This window comes from Amia ocellicauda, chromosome 5 (assembly GCF_036373705.1).
Source record: "Amia ocellicauda isolate fAmiCal2 chromosome 5, fAmiCal2.hap1, whole genome shotgun sequence".
NCBI lineage: Eukaryota > Metazoa > Chordata > Actinopteri > Amiiformes > Amiidae > Amia > Amia ocellicauda.
Window position 1 is genome coordinate 32,462,933 of NC_089854.1, and position 26,164 is coordinate 32,489,096.

General features: G+C 39.2%; 1 protein-coding gene across 1 annotated transcript; it reads right to left on the reverse strand.

Moving 5' to 3' along the window:
* Positions 1–478: 478 nt before the first annotated feature.
* Positions 479–25,281, reverse strand: LOC136750064 (ficolin-1). Its single transcript, XM_066704826.1, has 6 exons — positions 25,123–25,281; positions 23,806–23,919; positions 4,144–4,271; positions 3,689–3,818; positions 3,169–3,303; positions 479–1,564 (listed from the first exon to the last, which is right to left on the reverse strand). Exons 1-6 carry the CDS (start codon positions 25,199–25,201, stop codon positions 1,323–1,325), a joined length of 828 nt encoding a protein of 275 aa, XP_066560923.1. The 5' UTR covers positions 25,202–25,281; the 3' UTR covers positions 479–1,322.
* Positions 25,282–26,164: the final 883 nt, after the last annotated feature.

Consider the following 26,164-nt stretch of genomic DNA (forward strand, 5'->3'; position numbering starts at 1 on the left):
GCCCAATGCTGACCTTGCATCCATGTAGGCTATGGGCCTCACATGTGGCCTTACTGGGCTCCGTCAGTAGTCCTCCCTAACAATGGCTTGAATAATTGGCATCTTGTAGTCTCCTTTGGGAGCTATTTGTGAATTGAAAGATAACGCTAGTGTTGCATATGCAACCCTGGTTATCTGAAAAGAAAATATCTTACACGAGCCCACATAAGCTAATGAGCCTTAGAAGGGAAGCCTGTCCCTGGGCAGCATAGATAAAGCAGAAAAGGGGAAAGGTTTGTCTAAGTGACAGCAAGTGACAGAGGCCTATGGGCAGCTTTGTATGTTATTTGTGTGTGCAATAACACATAGTCCTCTTTGGGACTTTTCTTTTTCAGCTAACTAAGGTTGCATATGTAAACCTAATGTTCTCTGTTCTCACATACACTGATGATGTTTACAATTACCATCAAATGCAAGGAATAAGTCAAGTAAAAATGCCTCAAGCTTTTTAATTGTTTAATTGTGCACCACAGACTATATGCATAATGTGTTTTATGAATTAGAATAACTGAATTGATTAAAATTACAGAAGTTTATCTAATACAAAAATAAACTAGTGTATAATGAATAATAGTTTCCAAAGCAACAATCAAGTTTCAATCAAGAAATACAAATACAAATAGATATTTGTCAAACACTAAATCAGATGTCTGAGTGTCCAAAGCAAAATATAGATAGTAGATAAAATAGATTGCATGCATGTGTAGCACAATACACTTCATGAGGCACTTGACTGGTTCGGCACATTACATTTTATGAAGTGATGAAGTGTGAATGTTTGTTTCTTTTTTTTAATGAATAACAATGATCAACTCTTGATGAACAACAGCATTCAAGATGGAAAACTGAATCATAGACGTACATTTTATAAAACCCTTCTGCACCTTGTTAAGACAAATCTGGTTAGATTACACTTGTGGGCCATTCTAATGTCATCTTAGTCTTTAATGTTACCCACTTCTGTAATGTGCGGTTTAATATATTAGAGTGAAGATGTATAGCCTATCTGAAATTGCACATATGCATTTGTAAAAACATGTACTTTACCTTCGTTAAAAGTTTCTGCTTATTACAATTTTTTTTTTTTTTTTTTTTAAAGCCACACACACACTCAATATTTTTATATGGACCGTTGCTACATTTTTAATGACTTGGACATTTTGTTACAGCAAGTGAATTTCCCAAACTAAAATAAAGCATGTCTCCCAGTCAGAAAGAAGATATACCTATATGACAAGCCCCAGGGAATATAAGGTGTCCCTCATTGGTGCACAGTGACCTCATCATTCGCGGGGTCTGATTTTCATCTCCACAAACTTCAGGGAGTACTGAGATGCAGTTGGCCATCTGATTCCGTTATTTCCAGAGTAAGCTGTAGTATAATACCGTCCGTTAAGGTTGGAATTGGTACAACTTGCATACCACCAGGCACCTCTGAAAGTGGAGGAACAGGAGCTTGATGATTCATCGTTGTCGCGATCGTAGGTTGAAAAGGCATGGTAGTTGTTAAATCCCATAGAATCACCTGTGTACAGAAAATTAATGATATTTGAGTGGAAGAGGTCTCTTTATACAAAATAATTAAAAACTCTCTTCAATCTCTTCAATATAGCGTCAGAAAAGTGAACAATAAACATTTGACTTTCCCCTTTTCCGGTTGTAATGTCCATGTATGTTTCAATTTCACGTCAGATTCTGAAAAATATGTAATAGCCAGACTGTGCAGTGCTTGTATCACCATATACGTATCAGATATATACAGTTCAACAGTGCAGTTACACCTGACAATACATTGAATCTAGTTAATGAATGGGGTTGTGTATATGATATTGAGCCACAATATTCTGAAGTATCCACAAGAGGGTGCTAAAGTTAGTACATGATACAGAGAATGCAGAATTTTGTCGAATGAGAAAAAAGAAGATTGTTAAAGAATCAAATATCCGGCAATTTATTCCCTCCCCTGGCCTCCAAAAAAACTGCAATGTACTAGCAAACACGCATAGATCGATCTTGGTAGACTTAGGGCTGGACAATAGGATCTTAAGATCTGATTCTGCATGTGTATGCATCTTCAACCAAGAAGCATTTTAATACTTTATTTTGGTTAATTACATTGCTTATGTTAAAAATTTGTTTAGCTATGCCTTTGCAAAATAAATAAATAAATAAATAAATAAATAAATAATATGCTGTAACTATATTTCTAATTTCATATTGACATTTCTTCTTCTTCGTAGCCAGAGTGCTTCCTTCAGAGTAGCATCTGAATAAAATCACCACCCTTCTACTTCTGCAGGAGAACATACTATATCTGTGAGTACATCAGTGACTGAGGTTTGTGAAGAAGCTTCTGTGCAGTTTTGTGTTCTAACAATGTTCTCCAATATTAAAATGTTATTTAGTTAGACATATAAACACATCTGCTAATATGTAACATTATAAGCCTTTATTAGACAGGCTTGACCAGTTGGTTAGCATTCCAATGCAAAATACAACAGATGCAAAGTAAATTTGTGGACAGGTGGGTTTCAGCAACATCAGAATAAAAATGCTAAGGCGATGTCTGGTTATCAGAGGTGCAGTACAAAGTGCAGAAATCTGCAAGTTTACAAAAAGTTTAGGATGACTAGTTATCCGACGCTCATACCTGATACTGTGAGTGAGACAAGAGTGGGAAAGCTGTGCAGAATAACTTAAAGTTAACAATTATAACAAAAAGCATAAAATAAATACATTACATGGAACTGTTGCTTCCATGTGGAACTCAAATAGTTTCTTAATTAATTTATTAATTAATGTTTTCCATTTTAAAGTAACTCTTCTGTACTTCTGACAAACTGACCGTGTCTGCAACATACAGCTCTGGAAACAATTAAGAGACCACTCCAAGTTCAGAAATTAATGTTGTCTCTTAATTTTTTCCAGAGCTGTATATGCCATGCCTGTTAGAGCTGGGATTTCCTGAGCTCAGAAAAAACACAGATTGTTTTCCATATTTTGATAAATGTTTGGATAACACAAAGTATATTTGGAATGAAATAGGGAAATCAAGGTATTGAACAAACAGGAAACTGAATTTGATGTTGCAATTGTCAGGGGACTGATCGATAACAATGGGTTCCTTACCTGCAGTGCCTCCATAATATGTTCCCAGGAAGAGTCGATAGTTGCCAGATTCATCATCAATCTTAAAGGAGTCATATAAGGCAAATTTAGTCTGATTGTTTTTATCCATCATGTCTATCCTTAGCTCATAATTACCTTCAAAACAAGAGAGAAGACAATAATGGAAACAATATGGTTAGTACAATGTACAAAGCTAATCTTATCTTATTCATATTTCAGTGGTGCTTTCTTGCATACATCAGTTACATTGTCTATTATTTCTGCTCATGCTTAGAAACATTGTTATAATAACTAATTCCATGGCAGAGGTGATTCCCATAGTGATTCTCAGTATTTACGTAATCTCAGATAGCAACAGTGTTCAGATGCTTAAACCCAGCTGTATCAATGTATGTATAAAATAAGGTGATACTTTGTAACAATTGTAAGTCGCCTTGGATAAGGACATCTGCTAAGAAATATAATAATAATATGGAACGCTGATGTTCTGGTTCATGTGAGGGAAGTTTAACAGACTCACCTGAATTGGTCAGCAAATTAATATTGTCATTCCCCAGCCAGAACTCTGATCCTTCCAAACCAAACCCACTCTTGTAGGTGGCCCAGTTTTTGTAAAAGTCTAGTTGTCCTTCCTTTCTCCTCTGGAATACCTACAGCCGCAACACAGAGGGGAGGAGTGAGACAATACAGGATAATGCCTGTGAAGGCAGTGAACATATTTCATTAATACATCATTTCTAATTTATAAAATGTCATTTACCCCCCACAGTGCCATTTGATTCCATAGAGATCTATCTTTTCAAATTGTCAGGGATAGATAGGCTCTCAAGATTAACTCTGAAGGGGGAGACTCACAGTTTAACTATACAATAATAAAAAAATAGTATTGCAAAACTGTACAGAAATTAATTGTGAGATACCCACAGACTTCACTTCTTAAAATGCCACACCAAGTGTTTTCTCCTTTTCACTCACCAGCCAGCCGCCCCCCTCTGTGTTCATGTCACAGTAGATGCGGATGGCTTTTTCATTTGTTATGTACAGTGAGTACCAGCCAGTCGATTTCATTCCCTGGTCTAGCAGGTCCTTGCAGTTTTGAGGCACTACGAGAAAAACATTGAGAGCAATGTTGAACAGGATGCTGTTTGCTGTACAAGATCCTGAATGACACTATAGGATCCTACAATAAAATCCTGCTCAGGATCCCACCGGAATGTCTGTAAGATCATCGATATCCTACACAGTATCCTACTGTAGGATTATAGAGATTGTACTGTAGAGATTACACATTCTTGTCTGTAAGTATTACAGTTCCACTTTGCACTGTATTAGCCTCATATTTCTTTCAGTTTCTGCCTGGTTATCATTTATTTGGCCTTCCATAAAACTAAAGTTGGTAGTACAGTATGTGTGACTGTTTTAATTTGTCTTTATTTCATTGCGGCCATCAATATATTGTGTTTTGTTTTACTCAAACACCAGCTGTATAATGAGAGGGTGGTGTACTATGATGCCACAACATACATCAAGTGTAATTTAGTTGTCCTATAGGTGATACTGTTGACACCCAGTTAAACTGACCTCCGTACTAATGAAACAACTAATACATAAAGCTAATGACACGATGATAATGATTGTTTGTGGTCATTCTAGAAATTGATTGGTTTATTAAATGCTGGGACCGCTATCTCAGCAGATGCCATGTCTGAAATGCTGTTCTAAGCTCTGTTTTATTTTTATTTTATTTCCTGGGCAAAGAATCATATAGAATGTCATGTAGTGAATCTTATACAAGAACCTGTTCAGGATTTCTAGCAGGGTGATTGATTTCAAATGTATTCCTGATATAATCCTGAAATCCTTTTTGAAATATTTGAAATATTTATATAATATAAATATAGTTATAGTTATAAATAATATAACGAGTATAGGATTATAATGATTTATTCCTCTAAATGCTCAATGTGATGCATAAAGCCTCCACAAGGTGACACCCAAGGTACACTCCTAGGATCATTTTGTTGTCTAATGCTCCGTTTCCACTGGCTAAGTGTCTGGATGCGTCCGTGTTTGTGGCTGGTTAACTATCTGCTGCCAGACGTGCCCGTAAGTGTCCGTCCCCACTGAGGAAACACTTCAATTTCAGCAGCGGACCTGTGCGCTTGACTAGTTGACACAGGGAAGAGATCAGATACATTTTGTCGGAAGATATAATCTCAAGTGCTGTGTGGGATCATGACGAAGTTACAGTTTTATTATCATCATGGAGTGAAATCCACGTACAGAAACAATGACTGCTATACAGTTAATATCCGAGTGCATTAAGCACTTGGATTTCATAGGACCGGTACAGTGCCCTGACTAGTTAAAATAAACTGAAGGATAATAATCGCATCATAGCAGCCCATGTTATTAATATTGTATGAACAGCTGGCCGGTGTTTCAGGCTGTGTTGTGTGAATGTGTGCAGGACAATCCACAGAGACAGTCAGTGTGAAGGGAACACGATTCAATTAATGTGTGCACATTACAAGTTACATTAATGAATAAATAAATCCAGCAGATCTGGGTTTCCCTCTAAAACATAAGGACTGGTTTAATAAATGCGTCCATATATGCCATGACTGAGACGTGCACACTTTAGTTCAATTATAACCTGCTATATTGTATCTGGATGATTAATCATGAAACGTGTGTATTTTTTTTCAACTGTAACTTGCCCTGGTTAAGGACGCCTGATAAGTAAATTATAATAATACGGCAAAAAGTATTGTTTGCAGTTACAAATCTGCAGAAAGAGTAATAAATTAAGGGAGTCACGTTGTGCTGTTTAAAATACATATATACTAGCACAAATGATGATGATAATAATAATACTAAATAGCAAAAATGTAGTTATTGTTGCACATGAAAACGTATTCTTATGGGGACATGCTTGTCTGAATATAATGTTCCAGTAGGGGTTGGACCATATCGAATAAGTGCCAGGGACCATATCGATCGAGTGGTCCGAGTGGTCCTTCCACTGGTCCGAGTGGTCCCTGCAGTGGTCCGAGTGGTCCCTGGCCTGGTCCGAGTGGTCCCTGCAGTGGTTCAGGAGTGCTGCGCAGTGGTCTCTGTTGTTCCCCGGACTCCTCCGCTGAGCAGCTTATGATGATTGCTGTGCTTTGAATTTCGAGTTCAGTCTTTTGAGGAAGACTATTCTATCGCTGTTTGGTTTTAGTTGGCGTTGTTACGTTATGTTTCTGTGTGTGTGTGTGTATATATATATATATATATATATATATATATATATATATATATATAATTTGTTTGATTTTGTTTTTGTCTTTATTTTTGAAAGTATTTGTATTGTATTTCTAATAATACATATCTATTGAAATTTGCTAATTACATAATGCTTTGAACTGTCCTGTATTATTGCACTTTGTATTGCTCTTATATTTTGTAAGTCATCCTGGATAAGGACGTCTGCTGATAATAATATCTGTAATGGGTTATATAAAGGGCGGTTCTAGACTACAAGGTTTAGGGGGCTACGAAACTATGTCCAGGATCGGTATGGGGGGCGGGGGGGCAGGTTGTGCGGAGTGACTTCTTCACTCTTGGGTTCCTGTTTGTATTGTTTTTAGGGGGGCTGAGAGAAAATACAAGGGGCGTTTGACGGGGTTTTGTCGGACTGTATGATCGCGCCGTTACTTCATAATCGTATTTTTTTAGGTGGGCTGACAAAATACAGGGGGGCTGAAGCCTCTCTAAATAGGGTCTAGCGCCGCCACTGGGCTGTATGTGAGGTAGCCAAAGCACAATAACATCACAATCAATGGTTTTGAATATAATGTACATTATATTTATATTTATCAATATTACCAACAAGGACAGTAATACATACTTATATCAGCTCGTATTAATCTATTATTGTCGATATTTATTAATTCATTAAAGTAAAGTCTGCCACGATATCATACCGTGTTTCTCTGGTGGCTGCGTGGTCGCGAAACTGCTGACTGGTCTATAGCGAGTGGGCCGAGTGGGCCGAGTGGCCCCTGCACTGGTCCCTATTGCCGGCGCTGTAATTGCGGTCTCTGTGTGCTGTGAATTGCGAGTTCCTGCACTACACTGAAGACTGCTTTATCTGTTATACTCGTTAGTGTTTAGTTGGTGTTAGAATATCACGTTTTTGTTTAAGTAGTTATATTCTTGTCATGCCATTATTTTTCAAATATACTTATCGTAATAACCATTTTTGTCTGTTACGAATATGCAGTTTGTCTGTGGATGTTCTTGTGTATTAACCACAACAACAAAATGGCAATAAGAAATGTGGTCCGGCACTTCTGAGTGGTCTCTGTGGTATATATTATTTCTTGTCTTGGGTATACAGTGAGTTGTAATCTTTTACGAGTTTAACTTTGGTGTTATAAGTTAATATTATTTTATTATTAATATAATAATAATAATAATAATAATAATAATAATAATAATAATAATTATTATTATTATTATTATTATTATAATTAACGATGATAAAAATATATTTGGACGTATTTGCTTGTTATTTCACAGCCTGGCTGCTACTGTAAAGTACAATGTATGCTGTTCTGATGTGTTTTTTCTATCATTCAATATTTTGCATTAAGAACAAACAATGTTTGTGTTCCCTGGACCACTGTTGAGTGGTGTCTGTACTGTTATCACTAGTTTGATTCAAACTACTACTAATAAAAACGATGATGATGATGATACATACACGATGTCTTAACATTAGTTTTCGAATTATTTGGTTAGCCCTTCCATTTTCTCACATCAGTTGAGAATATTTTATCAAATCTTTTACACTGATTGCTGTTCACACCTTGCACCTTGCACAATGCATCCTTGGCGCCAGGTAAGTCTGGAGTGGCTGGACTCGGATCACAAAAGACGTCAATCACAGGCCGAGCGGTATATTTTTAAGTCCGATCACGTCAGATTCTTTCCATCAACGCATCTGAAAAGATTACGTCCTTATGGCAGGTATGATATTTGAAACATTTTGCCACTTCTGTGTACTAACATAAAACTGGTGTCATTAGTTGTAGTATTATTACTTTTTATTTTTCAAACAGGTCCAAAAACCTTTGCATCTTTTGAGGACTTATGCAAGATATCAAAAGATAAAGATTGTTAATTTTGCAAGACACCGTTTACTTGTACAGAGCACCACCTCTTAAAAAACACTGGTGATGAAGGTGTTGGTAAGTTATTCATTTATTCTTATGTTACTGTTTCAGATTTTTTTTTGTTCTTGGTAAGAAATAAAGGAGACACTGCCCTTGGAAAAAAATAAATCAATACAATATATAGTATAATATCTGCAGATCAAACATCTATTTTTTATGGCTAGGCATTGTATTTAATATACTGTGATCATTGTCTTAATTACAAGTTTAAATGTATCATATTTATATAATATGCATGTATGTTTTGACTTTCAAACATTGTATTTAACTTACATGTTCAAAGTTTGTCCTACCATTGTATTTTGAATTGCCCAATAACCATTTTCTTATGAATATGTCAATATTTATGTTGATATAATCTAAGTTTTGTGGTATGTATATTTTCACAGATACATTTATCATTCCTTGTTACTGTGCTGAGCATGGATGCTCTGCAAACAGAAGCCATTGGCACTGTCATAAGTGCAAAACTGTTGTGTAGAGAAAGCATAATTTCAAGAAACACCTTGAAAACATGGTAATACAGATATTTAAGCCATTGTATTTTAAGAATTTCATACCATTACAAATGAGTACAATTGTTTTTATATAATTAATTGTAACTCTTTGAAATGCCTAAGAATAAGTGCTCTACTTTTGTATATTTTCATAGGCAGTCTTATGCTCCACTTTCTTCCATACTGATACATTTTTATGTCAAATGTACATCATACTTGCCTATTCTGCTTTAAAATCTGTAAACTTTGAAAAACATTCCCAAAACTATATATGTCCTTCTTACTACAGATTGCAAAATTATAAATGGAAACTATGGTACAGGTAAGGACTCTTTTATTAACACATTCTAACTTGCTTTTTAAATGACTCTACTATCTAAGGCTGATCCTAATATTTTACCACTGTTGTATTTTTGTTAACAAGTTACATTTCTACACAGATCTAAAAATGCTATACAGGCAAATCAAAAGAAATAAGAAAATCACTGATCTCAAAACCCTTTCGTGTGAGTAGAGCACCCTAACGTACACTATACTGACATACATATTTTTCATTATGCATTTGTTTTATTAGAAACACTGGCTGAAAGGAAAAAGATTCCACTAGACAGCCAAGTCAGTCCTGGAGGAAAGATTAAACTTAAACCATTGCAATGTAATACCTGCAATGCCAGTTTTGGAAGTCATGCTTCCTTGTGACGACACGCTATGCATCACCATGGGGTAGCAAAGGATCCCATTTACTGTGTTGATGTTAAAAGTGGTATTTATTTCACTCCCAAAGACAAATGTGGTCAAAGGGCACCATAACATATCTGCAAATCTTTCACTGCACAAGTGATTGACTGTGAATCGGAGAAGTGTAGGGAGTTTATGGCTCTTGCTAGCCGAAGTGGGAATCCAGCTTTGGAATGTATTCATTTACAGAGAACTACTGTGTCACTACCATTCACTCCACCATCTACACTACAAGACACAGGTCTTGAAATTATGTGTGATAATGGCTTTATTTCAAAGTTTAGGAAAGATGAATGTCTTTCATTACAAACACAAACATCCATTGAAGGGGTGTGTAGTGTTTACCCAGTTTTTTTTAATGATCATGGATTGTCTGACAGATTTGTGTACTTTTCTGTGTACACTTGAAAGAAAGATTATTGGTGTTATTTTGGAAGGACAAGAGTTACTTTTGACACCAAGACAGGTCAATGGTACTGCCAATGCAAAGGAAGTAGGAAAATGTCAAGATGTGTTCACAGGTATCTCTCAATGTGGTGGCTATATCAAGAACAAAAGGCTTTGTTAGATAGAACGGAGAGAAATGAGAGTGATGAAGAAGCCACAGAAGTTGTGAGTGAGAAATGCATGGATATTGAACAGGAACCTTCTTTTGAACTACATGAATACCCACCAGACAGAGAACGCCTTGTCAAGATGGTTAATTACTTGTGGAATAATAAATGGATACCCAAAGAATTACCAGAAGATATAGCAAAGCAGGAAAAAGATGTACCTGCACAGTTTATCCCACATGAAACAATATGTCCTTACTGTCCCGGACCAACCCCACCACAGCTCTCCGATCCTAAACTGGTGACTAAGAATGCTGTTGTATATGGACTTTTCAAGGTTCACAAAGGTAAGTATTGGTAAGAAATCTGTAAGGAATAAAATACTCTGAAACCTGCAATAGCACAACAATAGCCACTGATAAAGGTTAGTGAGGAGACAATCTGTCTAGCATGCTTTGGGGAGAGATAATTGAATCAACTTCAAGAGAGATACAGGTGTGGGTCGTTACCCAGGAATGTGGGAGAGTTTCATTGTCTCCTTGTATGCGGCTGCAATTGGAAACTCTGGTGAGAGGGGTGGGAACGCTGGAAGGTGGAGTTGGACAGGCTTGTCAATCAAGTCCACTGTTAAACTGCTCTATATTATGAGGTCTGTAATACATTGCATTTAACCTGAATTGTCTTGGTTCCAGTCACTTTACAGGTTCCATTCTTACAATGTCCTTTTCCTAATATTAGATAAAGAGTCTTAACTCTGGAAGGACACCGGGTCCTAGAACTTGCTGAGTTCTATAAGATCTTTTGGGAGGTGCTTAAAGAAGATCTGGCCCAGGTCTTGGGGTCGATGTACAGAGAGGGTAGATTGGCCCCTTCTATGAAGAAGAGTATCCTCTCCCTTCTTCACAAGAAGGGAGACCAAAAAGATCTGAGGAACTGGCGGCCGGTCAGCCTCCTGTGCACCGACTACAAGATACTAGCCAAAGCACTGACGCTCCGGCTGCAGCGGCCACTCCCTCAAGTCGTGGGTCCCGACCAGGTCTGTGGTGCCCGGGGGAGATCGGCGGCCGACAACGCCATGCTGCTCAGGGATGTCGTGGCCTACTCGAACGAGAGAGGGCTTCCCCTGGTCCTAATCAGCTTGGACCAGGAGAAAGCCTTCGACAGAGTGGGCCACGAATACCTGCAGCTCGTCATGGAGAGGATGGGTCTCGCTCTTGGCCTGAGGAAATGGGTTAAGATCATTTACAGCGGTCTAAGCAGCAGGGTCCTTGTGAACCGCCACCTGACCGAACCATTTCCGGTCAGGTCGGGGGTCCGGCAGGGTTGTCCCCTGTCGGCCCTGCTGTACGTCCTCTGTCTGGAGCCGTTCATGCAGGCGATCCGCCGGGACGTCCGGGTGACAGGTTTCCATCTCCCGGGTTCCGGCGGAGAGCAACTGAAGGCCCTGGCCTACATGGACGACGTGGCCGTGGTCTGCACGGACGCTCCGTCCGTGGCCAGGGTCGAGGAACTGCTGGACGGCTTCTGCAGGGCGACGGGGGCCGCTGTCAACAAGGCCAAGAGCGAGGTCTACCTCTCCAGGGCATGGCCTGTCGGCCGGGGCCCGCCGACCGTGTTCCCTGTGAAGCCGTTTATCAAGGTTCTGGGGATCACGATCGACGGGACCAACACGGGCACCCGGAGCTGGGAGGAGGCCATATCTAAGGTCCAAAAGAAGATACACGGCTGGAGCACAAGGACCTTGACGATGGCTGGTAAGGTGCTGGTCGTAAAGGCCATCCTTTTCCCGATACTCCTCTACGTAGGAATGATCTGGATAACACCAGGCCGCACTCGTGGGATCCCCCGCTGTTCTACAGGGCGCTCCGAGCCTTTGTGCTCGAAGTATGCCTCCATAAAGTCGTGCTGGCCTCCTGGGATTATAAGACCATCTGTAGCCAGATGAGATCTACCCAGGAGACCAGCCGGATAGAAGATTTCCCTCCTGAAACCTGCCGGTTTATCTGGGCTAACGCTACGCACGTTTGCCTCACGAATACACAGAAAGATGTCTCCTGGATGGCTGTGAGTCGGTGTCTCCCCACCCGAGTGTTCATGCACAGAAGGGGCATAGATCCTTATGACACCTGCCCCTATAAGGGTTGCCTGGGGAAGGAGACGGAGGCTCACATCTTTAGGGATTGCCCCTCCGCCTGCAGGGTCTGGCTCCTGTTTTTTCCGTTCCTCCGCAGGTTTGCCGTTCCTGTGCGGACGACCGCCCAGCGGATCCTTTATGGCCCTGCCAAGGGAATAACATCTCCCTCCCTGAGGTGCTGGTGGCGTGTCGTCTGCGCAGTGAAGCAGGCCCTGTGGGAGGGACGGAATATCTGCCTTTTTAATAAGCAGGAGCTGGACCCGATTGTCACCGCGCGGAGGGGCATGGTACTCATTCGTGAGTATGTCAATCTGGAGGTCCATCAGAGGGGCAAGGAGGAAGCCTACAAGATCTGGCACATAAAAGATCTGGGGTAGCTTAGGATCCCTTGATGGGACCCACCTCCGGGGACGACCATCTCCCCCTGCTGGAGCCCGAGCCAAGATCTTTTAATTCTTTTATGAAAGATTATATTTTAAAATGACTTTTAAACATGAATTTTAACTGTTTTTAAAGATTTAGTTGTTTTTAAAAACACTAGTTTGATTGTGTTTTGGGTTGTTTTTGTTATATTTCTTTGTCACATACATTGACCGTTTTGGATTTAATTTTAAATGCATTGGACTGTTTTGGTTTGTTTTTTATTTTTTCCTTTTTAATTGTTTCTTTATTTTGTCCAGTGCATTTTCAGTTATTTTCAATGTATTTGACTTTTATGTTGGTTAGCAGTTTGCTTTAATCACATTTGTTTTGTTGTTTTGTGCACTTGTTTATTTGAAGTTTAGTATTTTGTTTTGTTAAATCACAAAGATTTTAAAAATTTTAAGTGATTTTAAGAATTGATTTTAATTTTTTTTAATCATAAGTATTAAAATTTGAATGAATGTTTTTATTGTAATGTAAAATACTTCAAACAATAAAACAGTATTTTACTTTTCCTAATATTACTTCAGATATACAATGTATCTGGCACATTGTATATATTAATTAATGTACATGTAGATGAGTTAATGGCAACCAAATGACAATGTGCTCCATATCTTTAACTGTTCTTGTATTGGAGCTAGGAAGCTTCTTATATACACAATTACAAGTATGATTTATATTTATCTAGGAATGTTTTCAGAGAAACATGGGACTTATTTACATGTAGTACAATTTATCCACCCCAATGGATGCAGAATGATTCAGAAAGCTGTGGAGTATTCGTTTGAATTACAAATGAAACCATTATAGTGTGTATGTATTTGATACATATGGTTCCTTGAATCTTTCTCAAGACTGCAGAGCTTGAAATAAGAGGCATTGACATGATACCAAGAATAATGAACAGAAGCCAAGTCTCACATTTGAGAGTGTACCATGCTTCAGCCTTGATGACCTGTTTGCATTGCAAGGTAACAAAATATTACTTTACCATTCTACATAAAAGTATGCACAGAAAATACTGACATATAAAAGTATATAATACTATTGCCTCTGAAATATTTAAAGGTAGAAAAAGACACACTGACATTACCTGAAACCGAAGAAGAAGACTAGCGACTAGCCAGCGATATCAGTGCCTGCATTTATCAAAGAGGTACAACTGGAAAGAAGTAGGTAACTTTTATTCTAGCAAGATCAATATTAAAAGAATGTAAAAAATGTTGTATAATTGTCAAATAATCTAATTACATTATCTGCTCCACATTTTAGCATGCTGTACCCAGAAGAAAAAACAATGCAGTGGATCCAATGTGATGATTGCAAGGGTTGGCTTCACATGGACTGTGCAGAGGTAACACCTGAGGACCTTGTCAAGAGAGCTTTTAATTGCGGCTCCAAGTCCATACCACTTTCAAAGGTTTGCATAATTAATTTTTCAACCACCTATCAAATTGTGACAGTAATACATAAAGATATAATTTTGATTTAAATAAAGCCTTCACCTGCAATACAAACTGGATTATTAATTGATGTACTGCTCAACATGCTGAAAATATTTTCATGCATGGTTAGTACAATACTCTCCAAACTGCAATATATGCTTCATGTTACACTAAAATGTTTTCCTGAGAGTCAATGCTTGGTTATAAATGATTTATACACTCACCTAAAGGATTATTAGGAACACCATACTAATACTGTGTTTGACCCCCTTTCACCTTCAGAACTGCCTTAATTCTACGTGGCATTGATTCAACAAGGTGCTGAAAGCATTCTTTAGAAATGTTGGCCCATATTGATAGGATAGCATCTTGCAGTTGATGGAGATTTGTGGGATGCACATCCAGGGCACGAAGCTCCCGTTCCACCACATCCCAAAGATGCTCTATTGGGTTGAGATCTGGTGACTGTGGGGGCCAGTTTAGTACAGTGAACTCATTGTCATGTGACATGGTGCATTATCCTGCTGGAAGTAGCCATCAGAGGATGGGTACATGGTGGTCATAAAGGGATGGACATGGTCAGAAACAATGCTCAGGTAGGCCGTGGAATTTAAACGATGCCCAATTGGCACTAAGGGGCCTAAAGTGTGCCAAGAAAACATCCCCCACACCATTACACCACCACCACCAGCCTGCACAGTGGTAACAAGGCATGATGGATCCATGTTCTCATTCTGTTTACGCCAAATTCTGACTCTACCATCTGAATGTCTCAACAGAAATCGAGACTCATCAGACCAGGCAACATTTTTCCAGTCTTCAACTGTCCAATTTTGGTGAGCTTGTGCAAATTGCAGCCTCTTTTTCCTATTTGTAGTGGAGATGAGTGGTACCCGGTGGGGTCTTCTGTTGTTGTAGCCCATCCGCCTCAAGGTTGTTGTGTTGTGGCTTCACAAATGCTTTGAAGCATACCTCGGTTGTAACGAGTGGTTATTTCAGTCAAAGTTGCTCTTCTATCAGCTTGAATCAGTCGGCCCATTCTCCTCTGACCTCTAGCATCAACAAGGCATTTTCGCCCACAGGACTGCCGCATACTGGATGTTTTTCCCTTTTCACACCATTCTTTGTAAACCCTAGAAATGGTTGTGCGTGAAAATCCCAGTAACTGAGCAGATTGTGAAATACTCAGACCGGCCCGTCTGGCACCAACAACCATGCCACGCTCAAAATTGCTTAAATCACCTTTCTTTCCCATTCAGACATCCAGTTTGGAGTTCAGGAGATTGTCTTGACCAGGACCACACCCCTAAATGCATTGAAGCAACTGCCATGTGATTGGTTGGTTAGATAATTGCATTAATGAGAAATTGAACAGGTGTTCCTAATAATCCTTTAGGTGAGTGTATATTGCAGTGTAAAAACACTTCTTAGGATGGGAGGAGCTGGTGATTAATTGATGATTGATGATTGAGAAATTAAGGTAAATCAAAATGAACAATAATATTATTTGTACAAAAGGTTATATTCTCAAGTAATCTTAATGTGCTTTACCGTAAGTTATTATACTTACATGGAATAAAGCACATATCTCCAGTTTATATAAAACACTGAAATAGATGTAATGCATAGGAAAGTAAATAATGCTATTTCAAGTTTAAATGGATATTATTAATTGGAGAGAGGACCTGAAATAAATGTGATATTGATATATTGTTTATCCAACAGAAACTGGTGCATGACTTAATGAGAGGCAAAAATAAATCAAACCAGATGTTTCTGTTCCAAAACCCTTCCTATATGCCAAAACTGAAACAGACACTAAAAATGAGGATGTCAATACTTGATGAAAAAGAGGCAAGTACATTTACAGAGTATTTCACTGTCATTGATGTTGATAGCAGTCAGCAGTGTTGGCACTATGTTATGTGATCTCCCTTTCTTTTACAGACAGTTTTTCTGTATGATAAAATAAAACGTTCTGTGATCTTGAACACGACGTATAAGAATACATCATTACTGCTAGATGTGTTGGCTCCAGAGGTAAATATTTATTTTTTATAGTTTTAAATATTTTACAATTTGCATTACCATGTAATATATGATAGCCATGCTAGGACTATTTTTGCTTAAATAGACAAACTATGTACTGTATGTGAAAAATGTCACTATTCATGAATTAAATAATGAGAATCCACAGTTAACACTGCAATGTTGATCTCTAACAGATAACTGATGCACTTTCTTTTTTCAGATCATCATCAAAATATTAGAAAAGCATGAAGTATTCTGCAGATTTCAGGCAGAAGTCACATTAGCTTCAGAAGGGCCTATCAAAATTTGAAGATTATGTAGTAATCCCAAAAGACTGCTGAGTTTCCATTCCTGGAAACACGAGAACGTCCAAAAGACATGAAACATTATTGATGTTGTTTTTTTAAGGTTACAATTGAACTCTTGAAGCAGAAACTGTAACCACTGTTTGAACAATAATGTCTTTAAAACAAAAACATAAGTAGGCTGAGTTTGTTGCTTGAGTGCTGGTGTGTTTGTACTTTAGGCTTCAAATCAATCTAGAAATTAACATAATTTCCATATTCACATCCAATTTGACTAATTTATAAGGTATAATCCATTTTGTAATTCCATCATTTAAAAGAAATTGCAAATAAGCTTAACAATTAAGGCTGAGAGGTAACAAAGTAATAGAGATGTATATGCACTTTACTGAACCTTAAACATAATCATAAGGTAAGTATAATGACAAGTACAGTGAAAGCCCCAATATAGAATGCAGCTGAAAAGTTAAGTAATGAGACTCATGTTTTATTTATTTTCTTTTATTAAAAACTTTTGTCAGAATTAATGTTGTATTGAGTCATTCTTGCCAGATGATGGAAGTCTCACTATTAGGATAGATTTCATATTATTTAATATTATGTCATGCAATTGATTCATACAAACCTTTTTTTCTCTTTTGTATTTAAAGTTAACGGTTTGTATTTTCAATTATACATTTCAGAATTTGGTCTGCCCTTCACCGTACTGTAAATCCAGTAGTACAATTAGACTATATTCCTATCAACAGACAAATGCATACACAGATATATTTAGAAAACAAGCTGACTGTCAATACACTCGCAACAGATAGTATAGTGATAAATAAATAAATATATATTAACAAAGGGAAGAACAACATAAACAAAAAGTAATAGCAGATTACATAAGTGTCTGAGCCAACTCACTATACACAGCGCAGTGCGGACCACTCAGACCCGCAACAGACACCGAACACACAACAGTGTCAGTCACGGCACTCAAGAGCGCGCTGGACTGGAGAAACGTAACCACTCACAAACATTGCCTATTCATGCTTTATGCATTCACTATTCGTTCAGCACACTAAGGAAAACATAATTATTTGTGTTTAGTTAATGTAATGTGCATTTTATTATAGAGACGCAAAACAGACAATACTGTATATAAAACTACTAAATAGTAATGGAACAGTTTGAGTGGTTAGTTCGCTGTAGGAGACCGTGCATTGTACTATACTCTGTTTAACAGGAACAGATAAAGCAGTCTTCAGTGTAGTGCAGGAACTCGCAATTCACAGCACACAGAGACCGCAATTACAGCGCCGGCAATAGGGACCAGTGCAGGGGCCACTCGGCCCACTCGGCCCACTCGCTATAGACCAGTCAGCAGTGTCGCGACCACGCAGCCACCAGAGAAACACGGTATGATATTGTGGCAGACTTTACTTTAATGAATTAATAAATATCGACAATAATAGATTAATACGAGCTGATGTAAGTATGTATTACTGTCCTTGTTGGTAATATTGATAAATATAAATATAATGTACATTATATTCAAAACCATTGATTGTGATGTTATTGTGCTTTGGCTACCTCACATACAGCCCAGTGGCGGCGCTAGACCCTATTTAGAGAGGCTTCAGCCCCCCTGTATTTTGTCAGCCCACCTAAAAAAATACGATTATGAAGTAACGGCGCGATCATACAGTCCGACAAAACCCCGTCAAACGCCCCTTGTATTTTCTCTCAGCCCCCCTAAAAACAATACAACACAGGAACCCAAGAGTTAAAATGTCACTCCGCACAACCTGCCCACCCGCCCCCCATACCGATCCTGGACATTGTTTCGTAGCCCCCTAAACTTTGTAGTCTAGAACCGCCTTTTATATAACCCATTACATATATTATTATCAGCGGACATCCTTATCCAGGATGACTTACAAAATATAAGAGCAATACAAAGTGCAATAATACAGGACAGTTCAAAGCATTATGTAATTAGCAAATTTCATTAGATATGTATTATTAAAAATACAATACAAATACTTTCAAAAATAAAGACAAAAACAAAATCAAACAAAAAAATTATATATATATATATATATATATATATATATATATATACACTCACCTAAAGGATTATTAGGAACACCATACTAATACTGTGTTTGACCCCCTTTCACCTTCAGAACTGCCTTAATTCTACGTGGCATTGATTCAACAAGGTGCTGAAAGCATTCTTTAGAAATGTTGGCCCATATTGATAGGATAGCATCTTGCAGTTGATGGAGATTTGTGGGATGCACATCCAGGGCATGAAGCTCCCGTTCCACCACATCCCAAAGATGCTCTATTGGGTTGAGATCTGGTGACTGTGGGGGCCAGTTTAGTACAGTGAACTCATTGTCATGTTCAAGAAACTAATTTGAAATGATTCGATCTTTGTGACATGGTGCATTATCCTGCTGGAAGTAGCCATCAGAGGATGGGTACATGGTGGTCATAAAGGGATGGACATGGTCAGAAACAATGCTCAGGTAGGCCGTGGCATTTAAACGATGCCCAATTGGCACTAAGGGGCCTAAAGTGTGCCAAGAAAACATCCCCCACACCATTACACCACCACCACCAGCCTGCACAGTGGTAACAAGGCATGATGGATCCATGTTCTCATTCTGTTTACGCCAAATTCTGACTCTACCATCTGAATGTCTCAACAGAAATCAAGACTCATCAGACCAGGCAACATTTTTCCTGTCTTCAACTGTCCAATTTTGGTGAGCTTGTGCAAATTGTAGCCTCTTTTTCCTATTTGTAGTGGAGATGAGTGGTACCCGGTGGGGTCTTCTGCTGTTGTAGCCCATCCGCCTCAAGGTTGTACGTGTTGTGGCTTCACAAATGCTTTGCTGCATACCTCGGTTGTAACGAGAGGTTATTTCAGTCAAAGTTGCTCTTCTATCAGCTTGAATCAGTCGGCCCATTCTCCTCTGACCTCTAGCATCAACAAGGCATTTTCGCCCACAGGACTGCCGCATACTGGATGTTTTTCCCTTTTCACACCATTCTTTGTAAACCCTAGAAATGGTTGTGCGTGAAAATCCCAGTAACTGAGCAGATTGTGAAATACTCAGACCGGCCCGTCTGGCACCAACAACCATGCCACGCTCAAAATTGCTTAAATCACCTTTCTTTCCCATTCAGACATTCAGTTTGGAGTTCAGGAGATTGTCTTGACCAGGACCACACCCCTAAATGCATTGAAGCAACTGCCATGTGATTGGTTGGTTAGATAATTGCATTAATGAGAAATTGAACAGGTGTTCCTAATAATCCTTTAGGTGAGTGTATATATACAGTGAGGGAAAAAAGTATTTGATCCCCTGCTGATTTTTTACGTTTGCCCACTGACAAATAAATGATCAGTCTATAATTTTAATGGTAGGTGTATTTTAACAGTGAGAAACAGAATAACAACAAAAAAATCCAGAAAAACGCATTTCAAAAAAGTTATAAATTGATTTGCATGTTAATGAGTGAAATAAGTATTTGATCCCCTATCAATCAGCAAGATTTCTGGCTCCCAGGTGTCTTTTATACAGGTAACGAGCTGAGATTAGGAGCACTCTCTTAAAGGGAGTGCTCCTAATCTCAGCTTGTTACCTGTATAAAAGACACCTGTCCACAGAAGCAATCAATCAATCAGATTCCAAACTCTCCACCATGGCCAAGACCAAAGAGCTGTGCAAGGATGTCAGGGACAAGATTGTAGACCTACACAAGGCTGGAATGGGCTACAAGACCATCGCCAAGCAGCTTGGTGAGAAGGTGACAACAGTTGGTGCGATTATTCGGAAATGGAAGAAACACAAAATAACTGTCAGTCTCCCTCGGTCTGGGGCTCCATGCAAGATCTCACCTCGTGGAGTTTCAATGATCATGAGAAGGGTGAGGAATCAGCCCAGAACTACACGGGAGGATCTTGTTAATGATCTCAAGGCAGCTGGGACCATAGTCACCAAGAAAACAATTGGTAACACACTACGCCGTGAAGGACTGAAATCCTGCAGCGCCTGCAAGGTCCCCCTGCTCAAGAAAGCACATGTACAGGCCCGTCTGAAGTTTGCCAATGAACATCTGAATGATTCAGAGGAGAACTGGGTGAAAGTGTTGTGGTCAGATGAGACCAAAATCAAGCTCTTTGGCATCAACTCAAATCACTGTGTTTGGAGGAGGAGGAATGACCCCAAGAACACCATCCCCACCGTCAAACATGGAGGTGGAAACATTATGCTTTGGAGGTGTTTTTCTGCTAAGGGGACAGGACAACTGCACCGCATCAAAGGGACGATGGACGGGGCCATGTACCGTCAAATCTTGGGTGAGAACCTCCTTCCCTCAGCCAGGGCATTGAAAATGGATCGTGGATGGGGATTCCAGCATGACAATGACCCAAAACACACAGCCAAGGCAACAAAGGAGTGGCTCAAGAAGAAGCGCATTAAGGTCCTGGAGTGGCCTAGCCAGTCTCCAGACCTTCATCCCATAGAAAATCTGTGGAGGGAGCTGAAGGTTCGAGTTGCCAAACGTCAGCCTTGAAACCTTAATGACTTGGAGAGGATCTGCAAAGAGGACTGGGAGAAAATCCCTCCTGAGATGTGTGCAAACCTGGTGGCCAACTACAAGAAACGTCTGACCTCTGTGATTGCCAACAAGGGTTTTGCCACCAAGTACTAAGTCGAAGGGGTCAAATACTTATTTCCCTCATTAACATGCAAATCAATTTATAACTTTTTTGAAATGCGTTTTTTTTCTGGATTTTTTTGTTGTTATTCTGTCTCTCACTGTTAAAATAAACCGACCATTCAAATTATAGACTGATCATTTCTTTGTCAGTGGGCAAACGTACAAAATCAGCAGGGGATCAAATACTTTTTTCCCTCACTGTATATATATACACTCACCTAAAGGATTATTAGGAACACCATACTAATACTGTGTTTGACCCCCTTTCACCTTCAGAACTGCCTTAATTCTACGTGGCATTGATTCAACAAGGTGCTGAAAGCATTCTTTAGAAATGTTGGCCCATATTGATAGGATAGCATCTTGCAGTTGATGGAGATTTGTGGGATGCACATCCAGGGCACGAAGCTCCCGTTCCACCACATCCCAAAGATGCTCTATTGGGTTGAGATCTGGTGACTGTGGGGGCCAGTTTAGTACAGTGAACTCATTGTCATGTTCAAGAAACCAATTTGAAATGATTCGACCTTTGTGACATGGTGCATTATCCTGCTGGAAGTAGCCATCAGAGGATGGGTACATGGTGGTCATAAAGGGATGGACATGGTCAGAAACAATGCTCAGGTAGGCCGTGGCATTTAAACGATGCCCAATTGGCACTAAGGGGCCTAAAGTGTGCCAAGAAAACATCCCCCACACCATTACACCACCACCACCAGCCTGCACAGTGGTAACAAGGCATGATGGATCCATGTTCTCATTCTGTTTACGCCAAATTCTGACTCTACCATCTGAATGTCTCAACAGAAATCGAGACTCATCAGACCAGGCAACATTTTTCCAGTCTTCAACTGTCCAATTTTGGTGAGCTTGTGCAAATTGTAGCCTCTTTTTCCTATTTGTAGTGGAGATGAGTGGTACCCAGTGGGGTCTTCTGTTGTTGTAGCCCATCCGCCTCAAGGTTGTACGTGTTGTGGCTTCACAAATGCTTTGCTGCATACCTCGGTTGTAACGAGTGGTTATTTCAGTCAAAGTTGCTCTTCTATCAGCTTGAATCAGTCGGCCCATTCTCCTCTGACCTCTAGCATCAACAAGGCATTTTCACCCACAGGACTGCCGCATACTGGATGTTTTTCCCTTTTCACACCATTCTTTGTAAACCCTAGAAATGGTTGTGCGTGAAAATCCCAGTAACTGAGCAGATTGTGAAATACTCAGACCGGCCCGTCTGGCACCAACAACCATGCCACGCTCAAAATTGCTTAAATCACCTTTCTTTCCCATTCAGACATTCAGTTTGGAGTTCAGGAGATTGTCTTGACCAGGACCACACCCCTAAATGCATTGAAGCAACTGCCATGTGATTGGTTGGTTAGATAATTGCATTAATGAGAAATTGAACAGGTGTTCCTAATAATCCTTTAGGTGAGTGTATATATATATATATATATATATATATATATATATATACACACACACACACACAGAAACATAACGTAATAACGCCAACTAAAACCAAACAGCGATAAGAATAGTCTTCCTCAAAAGACTGAACTCGAAATTCAAAGCACAGCAATCATCGTAAGTTGCTCAGCGGAGGAGTCCGGGGAACAACAGAGACCACTGCGCAGCACTCCTGAACCACTGCAGGGACCACTCGGACCAGTGGAAGGACCACTCGGACCACTCGATCGATATGGTCCCTGGCACTTACTCGATATGGTCCGAGCGGTCCGGACCACGGACCACAGAATGCTACAACCCCCTCTCTAATGTTGTCTACACATTTAGCTCTTCCTAATATCTCTTTACAGAAACGTGTATTTATAATGCTGTTTACAATCATTTAAAATACAAATAATAAAACAGACACAAAAGTCCTCTCCACGTCAGGCTGTCACTCGTAGTGTTGTTCTGTTTCTGTTTTTAAAACGAAACACAAACCAAACACACAGTCACTGCTCCTCCATCAGAGGGACGGATCACAGCGGCCTGGATTACAGAAACAGCTCTGGGACTCCGGCACGACACGGCTCTTAAGCCGGTGATGCCGAGGCATGAGATGCTGACCAGGGCCCCACTGACTGAATCCAGTATCCTGAATTAGTTCAACCAGGCCTGAGGAACGGGCCCTGGGCTCCTTGTGCTAGATTTTCTTAATGACTTATCTTCCTCATTCTCTCTGGTTCACTTCCTGGTTCGTTTTTTGTTTAATTATTAACAATTCAATTTCCTGATCAGTACAATGGTCCGCCTTTTTCTTTTCTTCTAAAGCTTGATGCATTTACATTTCAAGTTTCTTTGGCTTGGCTATTGCTGCTGAAAATGGGCTCTCTCAAAATTACTCAGGATATGTAATGATGACTGACTACAGCACAGCATGCAACATTGTGGATATTATAAACTATTGAAATGGTTTATGTTTTTTTTTTAAAAGCAAATGGGACTGGCTTCATATTTGAGCCAAGTATTTATGTTAACATTGAGGAACAGGACCCCTCTCAGGAGTAGGTTTGAATCCTGTGCCGGTAAGAGTGAAAGTGAAACAGTTGGATCTTACCGGGCTGGGGAGTTGTTCCAGTCTCTTCGTCAGATTTGTCTCCACCAAGTAGACCAGTTATGTCCTGAAGGAGGTTCATGTTGTCGACCTCATTCATAGCGAATACATTCACCACTGCAACACAAAGGCACAACTTAATCTAAAAGACCTGGGTGAGAGAGCTGGAGGAGGCAGCTCATGATTAAGGATGGACTCTTTATTTATTTATTTATTTATTTATTTACACATGCTATTGTGTTAATATCTGCTCTGTAAAGCTGGAGGAATTAACATTAAAATAACAACCCAGCTTACTAACTTTGTTATTTGGGAATATTGTTTCTCTGGAATGTAGTTTTATAAATGTAATTTCATCATGTTATTTTACGGCCTTTCAACAACATCCCCTGGGGTCTACAAAACTTGGTTGCCACAATAACATATTCCCAAATAGCAAAATACAGATAATCAATAAATTAATCAATAAAATATAGTGTATGTAGGTTAGCAAAATACTATTGAACTGTATTATAATGTATTGGAATTCCAGAGACAGACTTAAGACACATGACCACAGCATTCATGCATGACAATTGGAGAACATTAATGTAACAGGGTGGTGAAGGGCAGTATGTTTCTGCCACAGTTTTCCCATGTTATATGTGGCTATATGAAAATACAACCAAAGTCAAACTTCACACAACGTTGTCAAGACAATGTTAAATATGTAGGTGTTATAAATCCCCACCCAATGCCCTTGGCTTTATTCTTCAAGGTGGTGACGTGTAGAGTACAGGTTCTGACAGTTCTTTTACTGACATTTCCAACACATTGGGGGAATTCCATTACATTTATAATATAACCTGCTGTCTACGGTAAACAAACAAACAGCTTCCAAATACATTTGAATATACTGTTTATTAAAAAAAACTCAGGATCTGCATAATATCCTGTACTGTACAACATATACAATTTTGGCCTCAATAATAATACTACTACTACTGCTGCTACTACTGCTACTTCTAAATCATAAATTAGCTTTCTGTTTGTTGCCTACACATTTTATTCTACCTCCACATAGTAACCTCTCTTCAAGTTAGGGGACTGCTATGGGTTTAATTAGAAACAGGTCAATGTTAATGTAAAAACAACCAAGACATGTTTTCATCATTGACTGTTTAACAAATGTAGTATATCACACTCACTTCACACACCATATGAACGGTGTACGATTGTGTATTGTGTTGTTAAGGGTTGTGGTACGTATACCTCTTAAGTAATAAAATACCTTTGACTTTGACATTTTTCTAAGAAGACCATCTATGTTTTAAGACTTACCCCTCGGGATTTCCTTGGCACCAGAAACCAGAGTGAGGCAGACCAGAATTACAATTCCAAAGATCTTTTGGAGAGCCATTGTGATAAAGACGCTGTCCTCTCTGTGTCTGCCTTGCTGTCAGGTGGAGGGTTTTTTTCAGGCTGCCTTGGAATTGGTTTGATATGAATGCTGTTCCACCTTTTTCACGTGACGTTTCTTGAAAAGTACAATGCCCAAAGAATGTCACCTACTGACATTCCAATACAGTTGATTGTGATTTTATGCTTTACTTCCTTTTCACACTCTGTACTTTGTATTTGCCTTTTAGATTGCCAGACAGGTTTCAACCAGAGAAGACTAATACCATCAACAGAGAACAAAAATGGCGGGGGAAAACGAATTTCGAACGCATTTTTCTCAAATCTCCTGTTAATCTGTTTGATCAGAAGGCATGTTAGACTTTTCTGTTGCATGATAGGATGTTGCATTTACTCAGTGTGTTTTTTTATTTGTGAATGTAATGAGTTTAAGCTGTTTCTGGGTAAGCAGTAGTCTGAAGTGGACTGAGAGATTTAAACATGTTTTCAATGCCAATCATGCCAATTTTTACCATGTAAAGGTTGGGTGCAAATCGGGTCCAACTTTGAAGTCCAGATAAAAAAGAAATGGATTTCACAATAGTAGTGAATTACCCTATTACTGAAATCTGCTTGTGCATTAGATTAAAAGGGGATGCTATTCATTTTGTTGGCCAATTAATACATCATTGACATGTATTATATCCTTTTAATTTATATCTGTAGGTTTCTTTTTTAATGGAATTGACAAATGACGGGTTCATTACAATCTATTGTGGCACACCACTGATGGTAATATACAAAGTTTATTGAGATGGAGGTGAGGCAAGATGTCCCCACACCCAGCTAAAACTTAAATGGCTCCAGAGTATGTTTTCTAGTTTTTAGTGAGGCGCCTGGCTGTCTGCCTTGAGGTACTGTGGCTAGTGGATCCTAAACCTGAGTGGAAGAAGTTGCTGGTGAAACATGTTCCCTCCCTACTAGT

Excerpts from the sequence above, each read along its gene's own strand:
- LOC136750064 (XM_066704826.1), bottom strand. The coding sequence starts at position 25,201 with ATGGCTCTCCAAAAGATCTTTGGAATTGTAATTCTGGTCTGCCTCACT. Across the intron at positions 23,920-25,122 it reads TGCCAAGGAAATCCCGAGGG|TGGTGAATGTATTCGCTATG; the intron begins GTAAGTCTTAAA and ends TTTGTGTTGCAG. Across the intron at positions 1,565-3,168 it reads ATATTATGGAGGCACTGCAG|GTGATTCTATGGGATTTAAC; the intron begins GTAAGGAACCCA and ends TTCTGTACACAG.